This window comes from Ornithorhynchus anatinus, chromosome 9 (assembly GCF_004115215.2).
Source record: "Ornithorhynchus anatinus isolate Pmale09 chromosome 9, mOrnAna1.pri.v4, whole genome shotgun sequence".
In the NCBI taxonomy this organism is placed as follows: domain Eukaryota; kingdom Metazoa; phylum Chordata; class Mammalia; order Monotremata; family Ornithorhynchidae; genus Ornithorhynchus; species Ornithorhynchus anatinus.
The window spans coordinates 9,994,859-10,013,783 of NC_041736.1; the positions used below are offsets into that span (position 1 = coordinate 9,994,859).

The 18,925-nt window shown below is 43.9% G+C and overlaps 1 protein-coding gene across 5 annotated transcripts in view; it reads right to left on the reverse strand.

The window, feature by feature from the left end:
• WDSUB1 (WD repeat, sterile alpha motif and U-box domain containing 1) overlaps window positions 1-18,912 on the reverse strand; it is a 32,135-nt gene extending 13,223 nt beyond the window's left edge. The window contains exons 1-4 of one of the 5 annotated variants that reach the window (XM_029072370.2): window positions 18,709-18,911; window positions 11,647-11,790; window positions 9,310-9,723; window positions 7,880-8,064 (exon numbers count right to left, since the gene is read on the reverse strand). In XM_029072370.2, the coding sequence (XP_028928203.1) occupies window positions 7,880-8,064; window positions 9,310-9,707 (583 nt within the window). In that variant the 5' untranslated portion in view covers window positions 9,708-9,723; window positions 11,647-11,790; window positions 18,709-18,911. Of the gene's footprint in view, window positions 1-7,879; window positions 8,065-9,309; window positions 9,724-11,646; window positions 11,791-17,345; window positions 17,385-18,708 lie in introns of those variants that run through there. The other 4 variants (XM_029072371.2, XM_029072369.1, XM_029072372.2 and 1 more) reach the window with 4 other exon arrangements.
• Window positions 18,913-18,925: the final 13 nt, after the last annotated feature.

Consider the following 18,925-nt stretch of genomic DNA (forward strand, 5'->3'; position numbering starts at 1 on the left):
AACACAAGGAGATTAACCTAGATATCTTCCTGGCCCACATGGGATACAAAGTAAAAGGCAGAAGACAGACAAGGGATTAAGATAAACAGGAAAATTTTAGCCCCCAAAAGAAACAACTATCCCGGCCTCCCTCGCCCAAATGATCACAATCTTCCTAACATTTAAAGTGCTGTGCAAATAGAAATGGCTTCCATGATGTTGGGGAATTGGTCCCTTTGGATGCCTCCTGCAGAACTGGCTCGGTGGGAAAAGACCATCAACTTTCCCCAAAAAGCTTTCTGGACAAGAAGGACAGCATAGTTAGCCCAACCTGACATGGGTTCTAATTCCTGCTCTGCTGCTTGTTTGCTGTGTGACCTTGGGCAAGCCACTTAACTTCTCTATGCCTCAATTACCTCATCTGTAAAATGGGGATTAAGACTGTGAGCCCCATGTGGCACAACCTGATTTCCTTGCATTTACTTTAGCACTTAGTACAGTCCCTGGCACATAGTAAGCGCTTAGCAAATACCATAGTTATTATTATTAAGGATCTGCTGGAAGTGGGGCTGACAAGATGCGGCCTTACTTCATCAGCTGCCCTGACTTCTCAGTGGGTATACTGGAGGAAAGCTGGGTGTCCCTTCCTTCTGCTGGGCTTGGGACTGAAAATTTCTCTCACTCCCATCCAGCCAAGGGACCCAGTGTGGTCTTCTCTCATCCCCGCTGCACTCCACTACTAGGGAAGAGATTCTACTCCTCCAAAGCCACAGAGACTTCTCATCAGGAAGGAACTGGAAGCTTTGCAAACCCCATAGGGATCCTGGGCTCTGATTCCACTGACTCTGAAAGCCTCAGTAACTCTATCATGTGGTACTCTTCCCAAGTGCTTAGTACAGTGCTCTGCACAAAGTAAGCACTCAATAAATACCATTGATTGGCTAGAATGCCCATTCTCAAAGCCATTATTAGATTGTCCAACTCCAAGCTCCAGGATAACTTCACCCCAAACTCAAAATGAAATGTTGGTAATTGTGGATAGCTCCCCAGTTCTAGGCTCACCGCAATCCAATCCAGTGCACTTGATTCCAGGGATTGGAGTTAATACAGGGTCTTTGCCTTGCTTTAGTTCTTGATTATCAACGTTTCTATCTACTAGTTTCTATCTCTTGCAGTTCACCCTATTTAAGCCTTAACACTACATGCAATAGGGATTGACATTTTTCCCCATATCACCCATATATAACTTTAAAAAATGACGTCTCAAATCTTTGAGTTTAAAATAATTGTAAAATAGCAAAGATTTCATGAATGAGCGATAATTGGTGGAAATTAACATATAGAGCAAATGAAATGCTTAACATATGTTCACCATTTCTAAATAATACAGAGCCCAAGGGTATTCTACAAATCCAAATCTTGTTGATTTTTCATATGATTTTGAATAAAAAAGCAGCAAAACCAAATTCAGTCCTTCAAGGGTGAAGTCATGTGTTTTGAATAACTTAACTGATAAAGAACTGACTGAAAAACTTCTCATCTATAAAGCTGAACAGAGTGGTTCATATATTCAGGTGGAATATGGAAAGTTTCTCTTTCCATTATTCAGGAAAATATTCTCCCTCTGGTCCTCCCCACCCTTGCTCGAAGTACTAGCTGATCCCAAATTTTAAATTCTACTAATTTGCCAGGAGGGATAAAGCTCAAAAGGCTTGAAGTTTGAGGTGTTTTGTTAAACACCTTTATTAGACTGTGAGCCCCTCAAGGGACAGCAACCATGACTAAAGCCTGTATGGATGTTGTCTCCTAGTGCTTAATAAATCCTGTTACTTCTATGACTACCAACTGCTGCAGCAGAAACAGTATTTGAGTGCTTACTCTATGCAGAACGCTGTACTGAGCACTTGGGAGAGTACATCACAACACAGTTGGCCGACGTATTCCCTGCCCACTGGGAGTTTACCATCTGGAGGGGGAGACAGACATTAGAATACATCAAGGATATATACATAAGTGCTTATGTGACCAATCAATATGTATTTAAATTCCATGAGGTTTCTTTATACAAGCATTAAACCTCCAAAGTTTCTCAAACTTGAACCCTTACAAAGAATCCAGTCAAATCATTTTTCTGGAGAGGCTCCAGGGAACCCAGCCTTACCCTACTTCAATGGATGGTATAGAGCTAGCTTGTTTTATTAACAGGGAGAGAAAAGAATCCTTGGAATCCTTAACTGGGACAGTGCAGTGTGTGAATATGACTGGGACATTCCATTCCATACATTTTTTATTAATAAACTGGTTTCATAATTGTGTTTAGTTGGGATCTATTCAGATTATTGAGATTCAGAAAACTACCCTCCCTTGACCCCAAGGCTCCCTACACCCCAAGCTTCCCATCTGTCTCCCCCAAATAGACTGTGAGCCCAGCGACTGTCTCTGTTGCCAAACTGTACACTCCAAGTGCTTAGTACAGTGCTCTGCACATAGTAAGCGCTCAATAAATACTATTGAATGAATGAATCAGTTATCACCCCATCTCTTACCAACCATTCCTCTCCAAACTTCTTGAGAGAGTTGTTTACACCTACTGTCCCCATTTTCTCTCCTCCAGTTCTCTCCTTGATCCCCTCTAATCTGACTTCCACCCCCTTCACTCTATCCTCTTAGACCTTACACCTGCTTTCAACACTGTAGCCCGCATCCTTCTCCTGCACTGACACATCCTCTCTTGAGACTTCTATTTCTCTAACCCTCCTTTCTCAGTTTCTTTTGCTGGCTCCTCCTTTGCCTCCCACCCTATGACAGTATCAAGGCTCATTTCTAGGTCCCCTTCTATTCTCCAAATTAACCTACTCCCTTGGAGAACTCATTCACTCCCGTGGCTTCAACTACCATCTCTATGCAGTCGATTCCCAAATCTACATCTTCAACCTTGACCTTTCTCCTTTCCTGCCATTTCTCATTTCCTCCTGCCTTCAAGACATCTCTACCTGGATGTCTATCTGGACGTTCTGCCAACTCCTCAAACTAAGTATGTTCAAAACTGAATTCCTTATCTTCCCACCCAAACCCTCTCCTCCCTTGTGCGTTCTTCCCATTACTGTAGACAACAGCACTATCCTCCCTATCTCACAAGCCCTTAACCTTGGTGTTGTCCTCAACTCATCTCTCTCATTCTACCCATATACTCCATGTCACCAAATCCTGACGGGTCCTACTTTCAGGTTGCCAAAATCCACCCTTGGATCTCCATCCAAACAGCTACCATTCTGATCCATGCAATTATCTTATCCCGCTTGACTACTGCATCTGACCCCTCGCCCCTTGACTCTATTTATTGCCATTGTTCTTGTCTGTCCGTCTCCCCCGATTAGACTGTAAGCCCTTCAAACGGCAGGGACTGTTGCCGACTTGTTCATCCCAAGCGCTTAGTACAGTGCTCTGCACATAGTAAGCGCTCAATAAATACTATTGAATGAATGAATGAATGACCACACTGCTGACTCTCCCCACTTCAGACCACACGGATCGTTTTCTAAAAAAAGTTCAGTCCTTTTTTATTTTTCAGATTTGATCTCCTTGAGGGCCAAGGACTGTGTCTAAATGCCATCTGTCGTATTTCTTTCCCAGTGCTCAGTACAGTGCTTTGCACACAGTATTCACTTAAAAACACTACCACTTCTAAAAATGTTGGCAATAAATGGATATATGCCTGCATATTAAGAGAATATGATGGACACGTGAGCAATACCTTCATAAATAGTACTGGGAAATTTAACATGCTTCTACTAAGGAAGTTTGCAAAGAAATAACTAATGAAAAGAGAAAATCAGGGGCCTACTAAAATGCTCTTCTTGCAAAAAATTGATTAAGTATCTCTAGCAGTCCACTAATAAGGGTCTATTCATCCACAAACAATTTTGCCTTTATTGTATCAGAGGCATGTGAATTTTCATGACATCAGATCCTTTTCCCTGATTAATTTCCTAGCATTCTGAGCCATATCATCCGTCTAGCTAACTTTAGCACTTATGAATGCACACTCTTGACAGTTATGTAGATTCCAGTTCAGTTTATGTATTTGAACCATTCTACTTGTAAATACTTTTATGGTTGAATTCCCCCTTTAAGGGCATAAATTCTTGGTAGGCAGAAAATGTGCCTCATGGTTAATCTGTGCTTCCTAAGCGCCTATTACAGTGCACCACATTAAATGGACACTCAAATGCCACTACTCTCCCTATTATAAAATATTTTCCTTAATTTCCACCAAATCCATTAGTGTTCTTGCTGCAAAATATTTGCTAGCTTTTCCCAAATAATATTTTTTACCCTTTCCTCCTAGAGAATTTTCATTAATGAAAAATATTCAAAGATTTCATGCTTTCAGAACATTTAGGATATATAAGGATGGCTTTCCTAGAGGAGCTAAAACACCAAAAGATGTAGGATTCCTACATACTGCTATTTTTAATTAAACACTGGTAAGAACTGGTACCAAATGAAAGCATTATACTCTGCAGCTGTCAGGATGGATAATTCATTTTTCAAGCCTTTCTTTTGCCATGTTTTGAAAGCAAACACCTAGCATAGTACATGAAGTACACCCAGAACGAATTACTGAGTAATATCTGTCACTATGGAAACTGGGCCCCAGGCCAGGAAAATTAAACCTAAATTGATTCACCTATTTCAAAGAAAAAACTCATATTTCCCCAATATCTTTCACCTAAAGTTTTGATTCTCTACATGGTGAAGAGATAGTAAATTTTTCCTTTGTGCCAAATTATTAGAAAGGTCGGGGGAAACAAAGCCATTTCTAGCATCTTCTGCTGAAGAGGAAACATTAGAGGCAGTAAGTTCCATGTTTAGGGGCCTCAACAAAGACGAACACTCCTATTTGCTGGGTGACAACTGGAGGATGGAAAGTGAAGCATATCTGCTGAGCAGAGTTCACAAGGAGGCATATGGAATATGAAGCAGTTTTGAAAAAGGAACTGATATTTAGGAATTTACTTACAGGCAAGATTCACTGCTACTGCTGAAGTTAAAGTCTGGCTGAACTGAAAAACTACGTGAACATTATGACTCAGAAAAATCAAATCACACTGCATAAATTACAGTGGTATGATATTTATGCTCCCTCCACAGGAAAACTTTTTGGCCAAATGGAAGTAATGAAAATCACATCTCACAAGGGAGTCAAGTGTAACTATTATGTAATCAGTAGCACCCCAAAGCCTTAATGCAGCTATATTTCACAAAACTACTCCATGTACTTAAAGAAAGCAAACTGAGAAGCAGTGTAGCCTAATGGAAGTCAGAGGACCTGGGTTCTAATTTCAGTTCCACCACTCACCTTCTGTGCAACCTTTGACAAGCCACTTAATTTTTCTGTGCCTCAGTTTTCTCATCTGCAAAGCAGGGATGAGCTATCACCCTCAGAAAGTGAGCCCATGTGGTGGCATTTATTAATAATAATAATAACTGTGGTATTCGTTAAGTGCTTACTATGTGCCAGGCACTGTTCTAAGCACTGGGATAGATACAAGCAAATTGGGTTAGACAAAGTCCCTGTCCCACATCCCTGTCCCTGGCTAACAGTCTTAACCACCATTACAGATGAGGGAACTGAGGCATAGAGAACTGACTTACCCAAGGTCACACAGCAGACAAGTGACAGAGCCGGGATTAGAACTTAAATCCTTCTGACTTCCAGGCCCATGCTCTCTCTACTTGGCCATGCTGCTTCTCACTTGGGCCAGGGACTGGGCCGGACCTGATGATCCTGTTTTACCCCAGTGCCTAGTATAGTGCTGAGTCCATAACAAAGTGCCTAACAGATGCTGTAATTATTATTATGGATGGCATAGCTCCAGCTGTCACTCCCTAAGATGATTGATCATTGTGTCATTTACACTGACAGAAACTATGTCTATTACTCTCCCAAGCACTTCATACAGTGCTCAAGCTCAATAAATACAAAGGGCATGAAGATGAAATCAAAACTAAACAATTTCGGCATGGACAGACATGACTCTCCTAGAGCACAGATATGAAAAACATAAACTTGCAGAGAAGAAATTAACGGTGTCATGAAAATACTACTAATCATCTCAAATCAGTTCATGGTGAAACACCTTACTATCACCTTTATTCCTATCCTTCCTTGCTGTTCTCCTATTACAATGCAGCCCACACACTCCTCTAATGCCAATTTACTCACTTTACCCATAGCTCAACTCTCTCACCTCCAAGCCCTTGCCCACATCTTCCTTCTGGCCTGGAACTCCCCATGTCCTACTAAAATCATAACTCCTTAGGAAACATTCCCTGACTAAGCCTTCATTTCCCCTCTCTGTTCCTCCTCCCTCCTATATTGCTCAGGCACTCTGATACTAATCCCCAGCCCTATATTACTTATGAACATATGTTCATACTCTGCCCTTTCCCCTAGATGTAACTGAATATCTGCCTCCCCCACTAGACTGTAAGCTTCTTGGGGACAGGGATCATGTCTACGAACTCTACTGTACTGTAATCAATCATGTTTATTGAGCGCTTACTGTGTGCAGAGCTTGGGAGAGTGTAATATAATAGAATTGGTAGACACATTCCCTGTCCACAATGTATAATCTTCCAAGTGCTAAATACAGTGGTCTGCACAAAGTAAATGCTCAATAGTAGGTATGACTCCTAATCTCAGAAGGCTGACAATATAGCTAGGAAGACAAACTAACTCTATGATAAATTACACATAAGAGAAAAAAATAGGTCATGTAAGATATGCACAAAAATGCCACTAGGGAAAGGGGCTGTGTACTTAGATGGAGTTAAAGGGCTGACAAAGGAGCTGGGGAATATGAAGTGGGGTAACTGTACATTAATTGGGAATGCCCTGTCTGTGTTAATGGGTGGGAAAAGTAGAAAGGGTAAAAATATCAAACAAAGAAAGCAGTGCTGGAATCCATCGGACCTATCTATGCCAGAAGAACCTGCAGAACACCCCTGCCTTGGACTAAGGATGGTACAGGGAAGACTGATTGGAGGCTACAACTTAAAAGTCTGTGGAAAATTCACGTGTGGAAAATGCACTTGCAGATAACAGAGGATCAATGAAACAAAATATTATCTGCAGCCATCACAAAATATTCTAATGAAAAAATTAAGGCAGGTCCATTTTGGAGACTTTAGAAACCCTATACTGTGGGGCAGCATTTTTAAGTTAAGGAATATTAAGAAGGTTGTGGTGCATATATAAGACACACAGCCTGGAGAGATGAGGAGCCCACCCTCCAAGTAATCTCTTCGTGCTCTTAATTTGGTGACTTTACCTTTAATTTCCTCTTGTTATCATTTGTAATTCATCCTTATTTCTCTATACACCCATCACCTCTAACTTAGACGGTAAGCCCCAAATGGGTCAGGAAAGTGGCCCAACTATTATCTCTTACCAACTCCTGCCATCATTATTAAGTGCCTGGCCTCTAATTGGGGTTCAATAAATGACACAAGAACATAATATCAAAAACCTGCTGAATTATTCTCTCTCTCTACATATTTCCACTTTTAAATGCCAGACAAAATCCATGCTCCGATTCACAGGCCTGGAAAAAAACTAGAGCAAAATTCTTTCCATATAAATGATCAGACTTAATAAAATAGACTTTACTGCATAATCAGCATCTCAATGACCTTACGTGTGCTAGTTTTCCTAATTGTTTCCTATAATGTTTCTTATCCTGGTCTTCACCAGAGATAATGAAGAGAAAGAAGAGGATGCAATGGTATTAAAAGAAACTGTTCACTACTCACTACATCTAATAAGGATACAAAGGACATGAATGAGAGCAAGAGCTGGAATACGACAAGAAATTCTCAAAATAGTCAAACTAACCAGAAACGGGCTGTGAAGAAAAATCACAGCAGGTGATTCCGAGATCATGTGCTTTTTCACTATATAAGCACCTCATTTTGTCATCCCAAACTGTTAAATCTCCACATGATGATCCCGTTACAAAGAGGTTTCCATTAGGAGAAAATGCACAGGCCACCAAGGAACCATCTTTAACACTACCAGATCTGAAAGAAGAACAAAATCATAAAGGAATTTGAGTTTTTGAAAATCTCATACTTTGAACCTTTGATCTTTAGCTGCAGCTTACTAAAACAGTGATAAAAGGATCTTCACCTCACTATTAACCTTCAAAAAGATGATCTGAAAAAAGGGAAAGAAATTTAGCATCCCAATTAACGTCAAATATACAAGTTGGTGTTATCTCTAAAAATACAGAGGAAGACCGAAGAATACCAAAGTGCACATCTGATTTTGCTCTAAGTAGACCCCAAGGCTTAATGTATTGAATAACAAATTACACATTCAAATCTACAAAAGTAAGATTGGCAACCTGCAATCTTTCAGTGATCTAAATAATCAATAACCTAACAGAGAGCCACTACTCCTAGCATATGGATGAACAGATGGCAAATATTCCTACTAAAAAATAAGATACTTTTGAGACAAAGGGAGCCAAAAAAAATACTCCCAAACACGCTCGTGCAAATAGAAAGTCATCCACCAATAGCAAAGTTTTGGCCAAGATAAAATGGTCCTAGAGAATGAGGAAAGGGTCTGCTGCAAAGTTGCTCTCAATTATTCTCCCAATTAGGAGTAACAAACGAGGGAAAACTCAATAATTAGTGGAGAGCCCCATCCAGTGGCTGGATTTGTTGTATGCACAATAAAGTCATAAATCAAGAATCTTTTCACAAGAGTCAAGAGGAGTTACGATCCCTAACATGGTCCTTATTGGAAGCTACATTTATATACTGTAATTTGAGTTCATCACATTCTTCTTTCCCCAACTCTTTTCAATTTTGTATATCTCAGTTTTACCTGTTACTATGACATTTGGGCTGGGCCACTGGGTGGAGCTGATGAAGTAATTGTCTGATTCTGGCAGACAGACAAAAAGAATAATTCAGGGTTAGGGTTTTTTGTTGGTTTTTTTCCAAAAAAAGGAGAAAGTCATTCTAAGACCTGAATTATCATTTGTGTTGTCTGCACTGAACAAACCAACCAAAATTCTTTCAATCCACCATTTCACTTGGGTTGTATGGATCCAATATTTTCCTTCCCCTAAGCACTTAGCAAACAGTTGCTGAATTGAAGCCACAAATCCTTGAGGTTTTCCTTTAGATTTCTCAAAAGTACCCAAGCATCACCCAAATAGCTCTATGGATGTGTCACCAAACAAAACTTAAAACACTCAGCTTTCTATTCATTTTTTCAAGCCTTTTTAATGACCTAAATTAAGAAGTACATACCTCTGTAATTTGTATGTGTGTGTATTCCACAACACTACGGTACCATCAGCTCCCCCTGAAACCAAGCAAGTAGAGTCTGGGGAGAAGCAGCAAATTCTTACAGGACTGCCACTAGGCTGCTCCATTATTGCCAGAGTTTGTCCATTTTGACTACTCCATAACACAGTTGTGCCATCTGTAGAACATGAAGCTAAGATATGTCCTGACGGAGAGAAACGGCAGCAGTGGACGGCATAAGTATGGCCCTTCAGTGGTGAATGAGGCAGCTCAGCAAAATCGCCTAATGAGTAAAGCCGAATTGTTTTATCCAAAGAGCAGGTTGCCAATAAGGAAGAGGAGAAGGCACAGTAGTTGACATCATCGCCATGATCTGTGATGGTGTGAATTAGTGTCACCATTTTCAAGTAAGATGACCTGTAAATTTTTTTAAGAAATAAAGGGAATGGGTAAAAAAAAAATCTTCTTCTTACAAATCCCCAAAGTCCAAAAATCTAAGAATTTTCTGTGTAAACTACTGTGTGGATCAGTATTTTTGGAGAAATATGTATTGTTCTGACAATAAAGACAAGTTTCAATGATACTGACACAAAACTGGTATCAATAAATCAATCTTAAGAGAATCTCTACGAATTGATCTGATGACAATCAATCAACATTTTTACTCCAAAGAAACAAACGAGTTTAGTTTTTGACATTCTGTGGGAATTCAGATTTGAAGTGCATAAGACTTGATGCAAGTCTTACCAAAGTTCGCAATTCCCAACTAAGCAGCAGAAACTGTGATTATACTCCTTGCCACTACATGTTTTCAGGACGGATGGCTTAGCTAAGCCCTATAGTGTGGCAACTCCTCACAAGGTCAGACCCTTTACTTAGATGGAGTACTAACCATCTGCAGATTCTGAGGCTTGAAGACCATAACATAAGGAATGTAATAGAGCAGGGATTATGTCTGCCTATTTCATTCTTTTCCAGGTGCTTAATACAGTGCTCTGCACACAGGAAGTAATAATAATAATAATAATAATGTTGGTATTTGTTAAACGCTTACTATGTGCAGAGCACTGTTCTAAGCGCTGGGGTAGATACAGGGTAATCAGGTTGTCCCACGTGAAGCTCACAGTCTTAATCCTCATTTTACAGATGAGGGAACCGAGGTACAGAGAAGTGAAGTGACTTGCCCACAGTCACAGAGTTGACAAGTAGCAGAGCTGGGATTCAAACCCATGACCTCTGACTCCCAAGCCCATGCTCTTCCCACTGAGCAACGCTGCTTCTCGTACTCAGTACTTAGTAAATACCACTGATTAACGAGGCAGCAGACATGTAAACAGCAATGCTGACTACCTCTTGACCCAAATCATAATCTATTTCCTTGTTTGTAAACACCCAGGTCTCCAATAACATGGGAGCTTTTCCTGCGAGAACCCCAGGTTACCGCTCCCTAATTCTGCTACCATCGTATTCTAAACAAAACACAGAGGGAAAATGCCCATTCTCACAAAACCTTCACCACCACCCAGCTTTGCCAATTGTTTCAATCACCCGCTCAGGCTTAGTTTATTTCTGGGTTCTGTCTTTCTTCCTGACTCCTCTCTTCCTGCTAGATGACCAAGTTAACACAGTGCAAATGGGCAATACCTTACCTAATTCTTATCTTCTCTAACAGATGATTCAATAACATTGCTATGTTCGTGGAGCCTCATTCTGGGCCTACAGTACAGCTGGGCCAAGTTGGGTCAAGGATGATGAGGGAGTAGTCCAGAAATTCTATCACCTGAACTGAATCATCAGATATGGCTAAATCAAGGTGGGTCACGAGGGGCCCCACCCCTAGCCAACTGCAGCAGTATATTGATTAGGGCATTTGGGGATGCTGCTTGGGCTGTACTCCCAGGCACGCCACTTTTTCCAATACCATAGCTACTCTCAATCCTCATTCCCAACAGTTTGGGAGAAAGACACTTGAGAAGTGGAATTCCGAAGGCTCAAGCCTAACTCGCCAGTGTCTCTGGGCCTGCTTGTTGGAGTGGGTGCCTCAACCCAACTGCTCATCACCCCCTTCTCGGGCACTGCAGCCAGAATGTGGCATTTGCACTTGCCATTCCGAAACAGGGCTGGAAACTGCCGGGACTTCAATTTCTGTATTTCTTGGGGTAGCATATTATAATTATTATCACAGTACTTGTTAAGCACTATGTGCCAACCATTGTCCTAAGCACTGGGGTAGATTCAAGATAATCAAATTGAACACAGTCCCTGTCCCCTGTCAGAGAAGGATTGAATTTCCATTTTACCTATGAGAGAACTGAGGCACAGAGAAGTTAAGTGACTTACCCACGGTTATACAGGAGTCAAGTGGCAAAACGGGAATTCGAACCCAGGTCTTCTGACTTCCAGCCCCAGGCTTTTTCCAGGCCAGGCAGCTTCACTTTCCAAGGGGTCTGGGTTTCCCCTGGGGGCCGGCATGGAGGACAACGTCTGGTGAGGATGGAAAGGCAAGGAGAAGTAAAGTGTTGGAGCAACCCAGGAGGAAGGGACCATTTCTATGTAAAATGAAGCAGTGTGGCCTAGTAGTAGTAGTATTTCTTATGCACTTACTGGGTGCAGAACACTGTACTAAGCACTGGGAGAAAAACACACAGGTGAGAATGAAACATGGTCCCTGCCGCTCAAGGGGCTCGCAATTACAGTCTAGTGGAAAGCTCACAGGGCTGGGTTCTAATTCTATCTCTGCCCCTTGCCTTTTTAGTACACTTAGTACAGTGGTCTGCATAAGTTTAAATTATACATTATCACTTATTTATTCATATCAATGTATGTACCCCCAATATGCTTTTTGCTTATTATGGGCAAGAAACATATCTGCTCATTCTGTTGTCCCTTCCAAAGTGCTTAGTACCATACTCTGCAGACAGAAGTACCCAAAAAATACCATTGATTGATTGCAGGATGACCAATTTCTCCAGACTTCACTCTCCTCACCTGTAAGGTGGAAATTAAATATCTGATTTCCCTCCCCCTTATACCACGGAACATGGACTTTGCCTCACCTAATTGTAATAATAATAATAATAATGTTGGTATTTGTTAAGCGCTTACTATGTGCCGAGCACTTTTCTAAGCGCTGGGGGAGATACAGGGTCATCAGGTTGTCCCAGGTGAGGCTCACAGTTAATCCCCATTTTACAGATAAGGTAACTGAGGCACAGAGAAGTTAAGTGACTTGCCCACAGTCACACATCTAAACAGTGTCCGGCATACAACTAAGCACATAGTTAGAAGCAGAGTGGCCTAGTGGATAGAGCACGGGCTTGGGAGTCAGGGGACCTGAGTTCTAATTCCAGCTCCACCACTTGTCTGTGTGACCTTGTGCAAGTCACTTGACTTCTCCGTGTCTCACACACCTCATCTGTAAAATGGGTATTAAAGCTGTGAGCCCCAGAATTGTACATTCCAAGCGCTTAGTACAGTGCTCTGCACATAGTAAGTGCTCAATAAATACTATTGAATGAATGAGTGAATGAATGTGGGACATGAACTGTGTCCAACCTGATTATCTTTTAGCAAGCTACTATTCATTCAGTCTACTTATTGAGCGCTTACTATGTGCCAAGTACTGGACTAAGTGCTTGGAAAGTACAATTCAGCAACAAAGAGAGACAATCCCTGCCCACAACGGGCTCCGGAGTGTCCGGGCCGGGATGGAGGAGGAGAAAAAGGAGGTGATGGAGGAGGGGGCAAGGAGATGGAGAATTTTGAAGCCAAAAGTGAGGAGTTTTTGCTCCATGCGAAGGTTGATAGGCAACCACTGGAGATTTTTGAGGAGGGGGGTGACATGCCCAGAGCATTTCTGAAGAAAGATAATCTGGGCAGCAGAGTGAAGTGTAGACTGAAGTGGGGAGAGACAGGAGGTTGGGGGATCAGAAAGGATGCTAACGCAGTAATTCAGCTCTGGCCTGGAATGTCCTCCCTCCTCAAATCCGCCAAACAATCACACTTCCCCCACCTTCAAAGCCCTACTGAAGGCTCACCTCCTCCAGGAGGCCTTCCCAGACTAAGGCCCCCCTTTCCTCTGCTCCCCCCCATTGCCCCAACTCGTTCCCTTTGGTCTACCCACCTCCCCGCCCCACAGCATGTGTGTATATATATGTACATATTTGTAATTCTATTTATATTAAGGATGCTTATAATTATATTTATATTGATGCTATTGATGCCTGTTCTCTTGTTATGATGCCTGTCTCCCCGCTTCTAGACTGTGAGCCCGTTGTGGGCAGGGATTGTCTCTCTTTGTTGCTGGGCCCTCACTGCTAAGGGGGAATCAAGCCCAACCCTGTTACCTTCCATTTCATTCATTCCTTCCATCGTATTTATTGAGCACTTACGATGTGCAGAGCACTGTCTTAAGCGCTGGGAATGTACAACTCGGCACCAGAGAGAGACCAACCCTGCCCAATAATGCCCAACATTATTATTATTAGAACACTGCTTTGCACAGAGTAAGCGCTTAACAAATACCAACATTATTATTAGAACAGTGCTTTGCATATAGTAAGCGCTTAACAAATACCAACATTATTATTAGAACACTGCTTTGCACAGAGTAAGCACTTAAATACCAATATTTTTATTATTATTAGAACAGTGTTTTGCACAAAGTGCTTAACAAATACCAACATTATTATTATTATTAGAACAGTGCTTTGCACAGAGTAAGCGCTTAAATACCCACATTATTATTATTATTAGAACACTACTTTGCATATAGTAAGTGCTTAACAAATACCAACGTTATTATTATTATTATTAGAACGGTGTTTTGCAAATAGTAAGCGCTTAACAAATACCAACATTATTATTAAAACAGTGCTTTGCACAGAGTAAATGCTTAACAAATACCAACATTATTATTACTATTAGAACAGTGTTTTGCAAATAGTAAGCGCTTAACAAATACCAACATTATTATTATTAAAACAGTGCTTTGCACAGAGTAAACGCTTAACAAATACCAACATTATTATTATTATTAGAACAGTGTTTTGCAAATAGTAAGTGCTTAACAAATACCAACATTATTATTATTAAAACAGTGCTTTGCACAGAGTAAGCGCTTAACAAATACCAACATTATTATTATTATTAGAACAGTGTTTTGCAAATAGTAAACACTTAACAAATAATAATGTTGGTATTTGTTAAGCGCTTACTATGCGCAGAGCACTGTTCTAAGCGCTGGGGCAGATATAGGGTAATCAGTTTGTCCCAAGTGAGGCTCACAGATATTCCCCATTTTACAAATGAGGTAACTGAGGCACAGAGAAGTTAAGTGACTTGCCCACAGTCCCACAGCTGACAAGTGGCAGAGCCGGGAGTCGAACCCATGACCTCTGATTCCGAAGCCCACGCTCTTTTATTATTATTAAAACAGTGCTTTGCACAGAGTAAGCGCTTAACAAATACCAACATTATTATTATTATTAGAACGGTGCTTTGCAAATAGTAAGCGCTTAACAAATACCAACATTATTATTATTAAAACAGTGCTTTGCACAGAGTAAGTGCTTAACAAATACCAACATTATTATTATTATTATTAGAACAGTGTTTTGCACATAGTAAGCGCTTAACAAATACCAACATTATTATTATTAAAACAGTGCTTTGCACAGAGTAAGTGCTTAACAAATACCAACATTATTATTATTATTATTAGAACAGTGCTTTGCACAGAGTAAGCGCTTAACAAATACCAACATTATTAAAACAGTGCTTTGCACAGAGTAAGCGCTTAACAAATACCAACATTATTATTATTATTAGAACGGTGTTTTGCACAGAGTAAGCGCTTAACAAATGCCAACATTATTATTATTAAAACAGTGCTTTGCACAGAGTAAGCGCTTAACAAATACCAACATTATTATTATTACTATTGAATGAATGATTGTCTGTCCGTCCTCCTTACCTCCGTCCGTCGGTCCTCCTCGGGGAGGGGGGGGCGGGCGGCGGCGCGCTCACGTGACCCGCCCCAAGTGAGCGCGCGCGCGCGCTCCCGCCACCCGCCTCAGGTCACGCGGCGCGCTCCCGCCACCCGCCTCAAGCAGAGAAGCAGCGGGGCTCATTCATTCATTCATTCAATAGGATTTATTGAGCGCTTCCTATAATAATCATGTTGGTGTTAAGCGCTTACTATGTGCCGAGCACTGTTCTAAGCGCTGGGGGAGACCCAGGGGAATCCGGTTGTCCCACGAGGGGCTCCCCGTCTTCATCCCCATTTTACAGATGAGGTCACTGAGGCCCAGAGAGGTGAAGTGACTTGCCCACAGTCACCCGGCTGACCAGGGGCAGGGCTGGGGTTTGAACTCATGACCTCTGACCCCAAAGCCCGGGCTCTTTCCACTGTGCCACACTGCAAGAGCCCGGGCTGGGGAGTCCCAGGTCATGCGTTCGAATCCCGCCTCTGCCCCTGGTCAGCCGGGTGACTGTGGGCGAGTCACTTCACCTCTCTGGGCCTCGGTGACCTCATCTGGAAAATGGGCATCAAGTCTGGGCGCGGCTTAGCGCAAAGAGCACGGGCTTGGGAGTCAGAGGTTGTGAGTTCTAATCTCAGCTCTGCCACGTAGCTGGGTGACTTTGGGCAAGGCACTTAACTTCTCTGGGCCTCAGTGACCTCATCTGTAAAATGGGGATAAAGACTGGGAGCCCCATGTGGGACCACCTGATGACCCTGGATCTCCCCCGGTGCTTAGCACAGTGCTCTGCACACAGTAAGCACTTAAATACCAACATGATTATTATTCTTATTATAGTAAGTGCTTAACAAATACCAACATTATTATTATTATAAGCGCTTAATAAATACCAACATTTTTTATTATTATAGTAAGCGCTTAACAAATACCAACATGATTATTCTCTGGGCCTCAGTGACCTCATCTGGAAAATGGGGATGAAGACTGTGAGCCCCACGTGGGACCACCTGATGCCCCTGGATCTCCCCCAGCGCTTAGAACAGTGCTCTGCGCATAGAAAGCGCTTAACAAATACCAACATTATTATTATAATAAGCGCTTAAATACCAACATTATTATTATTATTATAGTAAGCACTTAACAAATACCAACATTATATCTGTGTCTCAGTTACCTCCTCTGTAAAATGGGGATTAAGACTGTGAGCCTCATGTGGGACAACCTGATGCCCCTGGATCTCCCCCAGCGCTTAGAACAGTGCTTGGCACATAGTAAGCGCTTAACAAATACCAACATTATTATTATTATTATTATTACCCCAGCGCTTAGAACAGTGCTTTGCACATAGCGTGGCTCAGTGGAAAGAGCCCGGGCTTGGGAGTCAGAGGTCATGAGTTCGAATCCTGGCTCTGCCACTCGTCCGCTGTGTGACGGTGGGCGACTCACTTCATTTCTCGGGGCCTCGGTGACCTCATCTGGAAAATGGGCATCAAGACTGGGCGCGGCTTAGTGGAAAGAGCCCGGGCTTGGGAGTCAGAGGTGGTGAGTTCGAATCCCCGCTCTGCCACTCGTCCGCTGTGTGACGGGTGGGCGACTCACTTCATTTCTCGGGGCCTCGGTGACCTCATCTGGAAAATGGGCATCAAGACTGGGGGCGGCTTAGTGGAAAGAGCCCGGGCTTGGGAGTCAGAGGTGGTGAGTTCGAATCCCGGCTCTGCCACTCGTCCGCTGTGTGACGGGTGGGCGACTCACTTCATTTCTCGGGGCCTCGGTGACCTCATCTGGAAAATGGGCATCAAGACTGGGCGCGGCTTAGTGGAAAGAGCCCGGGCTTGGGAGTCAGAGGTGGTGAGTTCGAATCCCCGCTCTGCCACTCGTCCGCTGTGTGACGGGTGGGCGACTCACTTCATTTCTCGGGGCCTCGGTGACCTCATCTGGAAAATGGGCATCAAGACTGGGCGCGGCTTAGTGGAAAGAGCCCGGGCTTGGGAGTCAGAGGTGGTGAGTTCGAATCCCCGCTCTGCCACTCGTCCGCTGTGTGACGGGTGGGCGACTCACTTCATTTCTCGGGGCCTCGGTGACCTCATCTGGAAAATGGGCATCAAGACTGGGCGCGGCTTAGTGGAAAGAGCCCGGGCTTGGGAGTCGGGGGTCCCTTATCTGTAAAATGGGGATTAAGACTGTGAGCTTCACGTGGGACCACCTGAGGACCCCGTATCTCCCCCAGCGCTTAGAACAGTGCTCTGCCCATAGGAGGAGCTCAATAAATACTCTTGAATGAAAAGTAACTGGGCGCTGCGCGCTCCCGCGACCTGCCTCCGGTAACCCGGCGCGCTCCCGCGCCCCAGCTCAAATAATGGGCGCGGCGCGTTCACCGTCTATTCCAAGCGCTCAGTACAGTGCTCTGCCCATAGGAGGAGCTCAATAAATACTCTCGAATGCGAAAGCAACCGGGCGCGGCGCGCTCACGGGACCCGCCTCAGGTAATGCGTTGGAGAAGCAACGTGGCTCAGTGGCAAGAGCCCGGGCTTGGGAGTCAGAGGTCATGGGTTCGAATCCCGGCTCTGCCACTTGTCGGCTGTGTGACTGTGGGCAAGTCACTTAACTTCTCCGTGCCTCAGTTCCCCCATCTGTAAAATGGGGATTAAGACTGGGAGCCCCACGTGGGACAACCTGATTCCCCTATGTCTACCCCAGCGCTTAGAACAGTGCTCGGCACATAGTAAGCGCTTAACAAATACCAACATTATTATCCCGGCTCTGCCCCTTGTCATCTGGGTGACTGTGGGCGAGTCACTTCACTTCTCTGGGCCTCAGTTCCCTCATCTGTCAAATGGGGATGAAGACGGGGAGCCCCACGTGGGACCACCTGATTCCCCTGGGTCTCCCCCAGCGCTTAGAACAGTGCTCGGCACATAGTAAGCGCTTCACAAACACTAACATTGTTACTGTTGTTAATGCGGCGCGCTCACCGTCTATTCCAAGCGTTTAGTCCAGTGCTCTGCCCATAGTCAGCGCTCAGTAAATATTCTTGAATGAAAAGTAAGCGGGCGCGGCGCGCTCCCGCGACCCGCCTCAAGTAACCGGGCGCGCTCCCGCCACCCGCCTCAAATAATGGGCGCGGCGCGTTCACCGTCTATTCCAAGCGCTCAGTACAGTGCTCTGCCCATAGGAGGAGCTCAATACATACTCTCGAATGGGAAAGCAACCGGGCGCGGCGCGCTCCCGCGGCCTGCTTTAGGTCACCGGGCGCGCTCCCGCGACCCACCTCCGGTAACGCGGCGCGCTCGCCGTCTATTCCAAGCGCTCAGTCCAGTGCTCTGCCCATAGTAAGCGCTCAATAAATACTATTGCAAAGTAAGCGGGCGCGGCGCGCTCCCGCGACCCGCCTCAGGTAACCCGGCGCGCTCACGCCACCCACCTCAAGTCATCGGTTGACGGCCTATTCCCAACGCTCAGTCCGGTGCTCTGCCCATAGTCAGCGCTCAGTAAATACTCTTCAATGAGAAGTAACGGGGCGCGGCGCGCTCCCGCCGCGTGTTTCGGGGCACCGGGCGCGGCGCGCTCCCGCGACCCTCCTCAGGTAACCCGGCAACCGCCCGGGGCAAAGCTCGTGCACGGGGGAGGGCGGCCCCAGA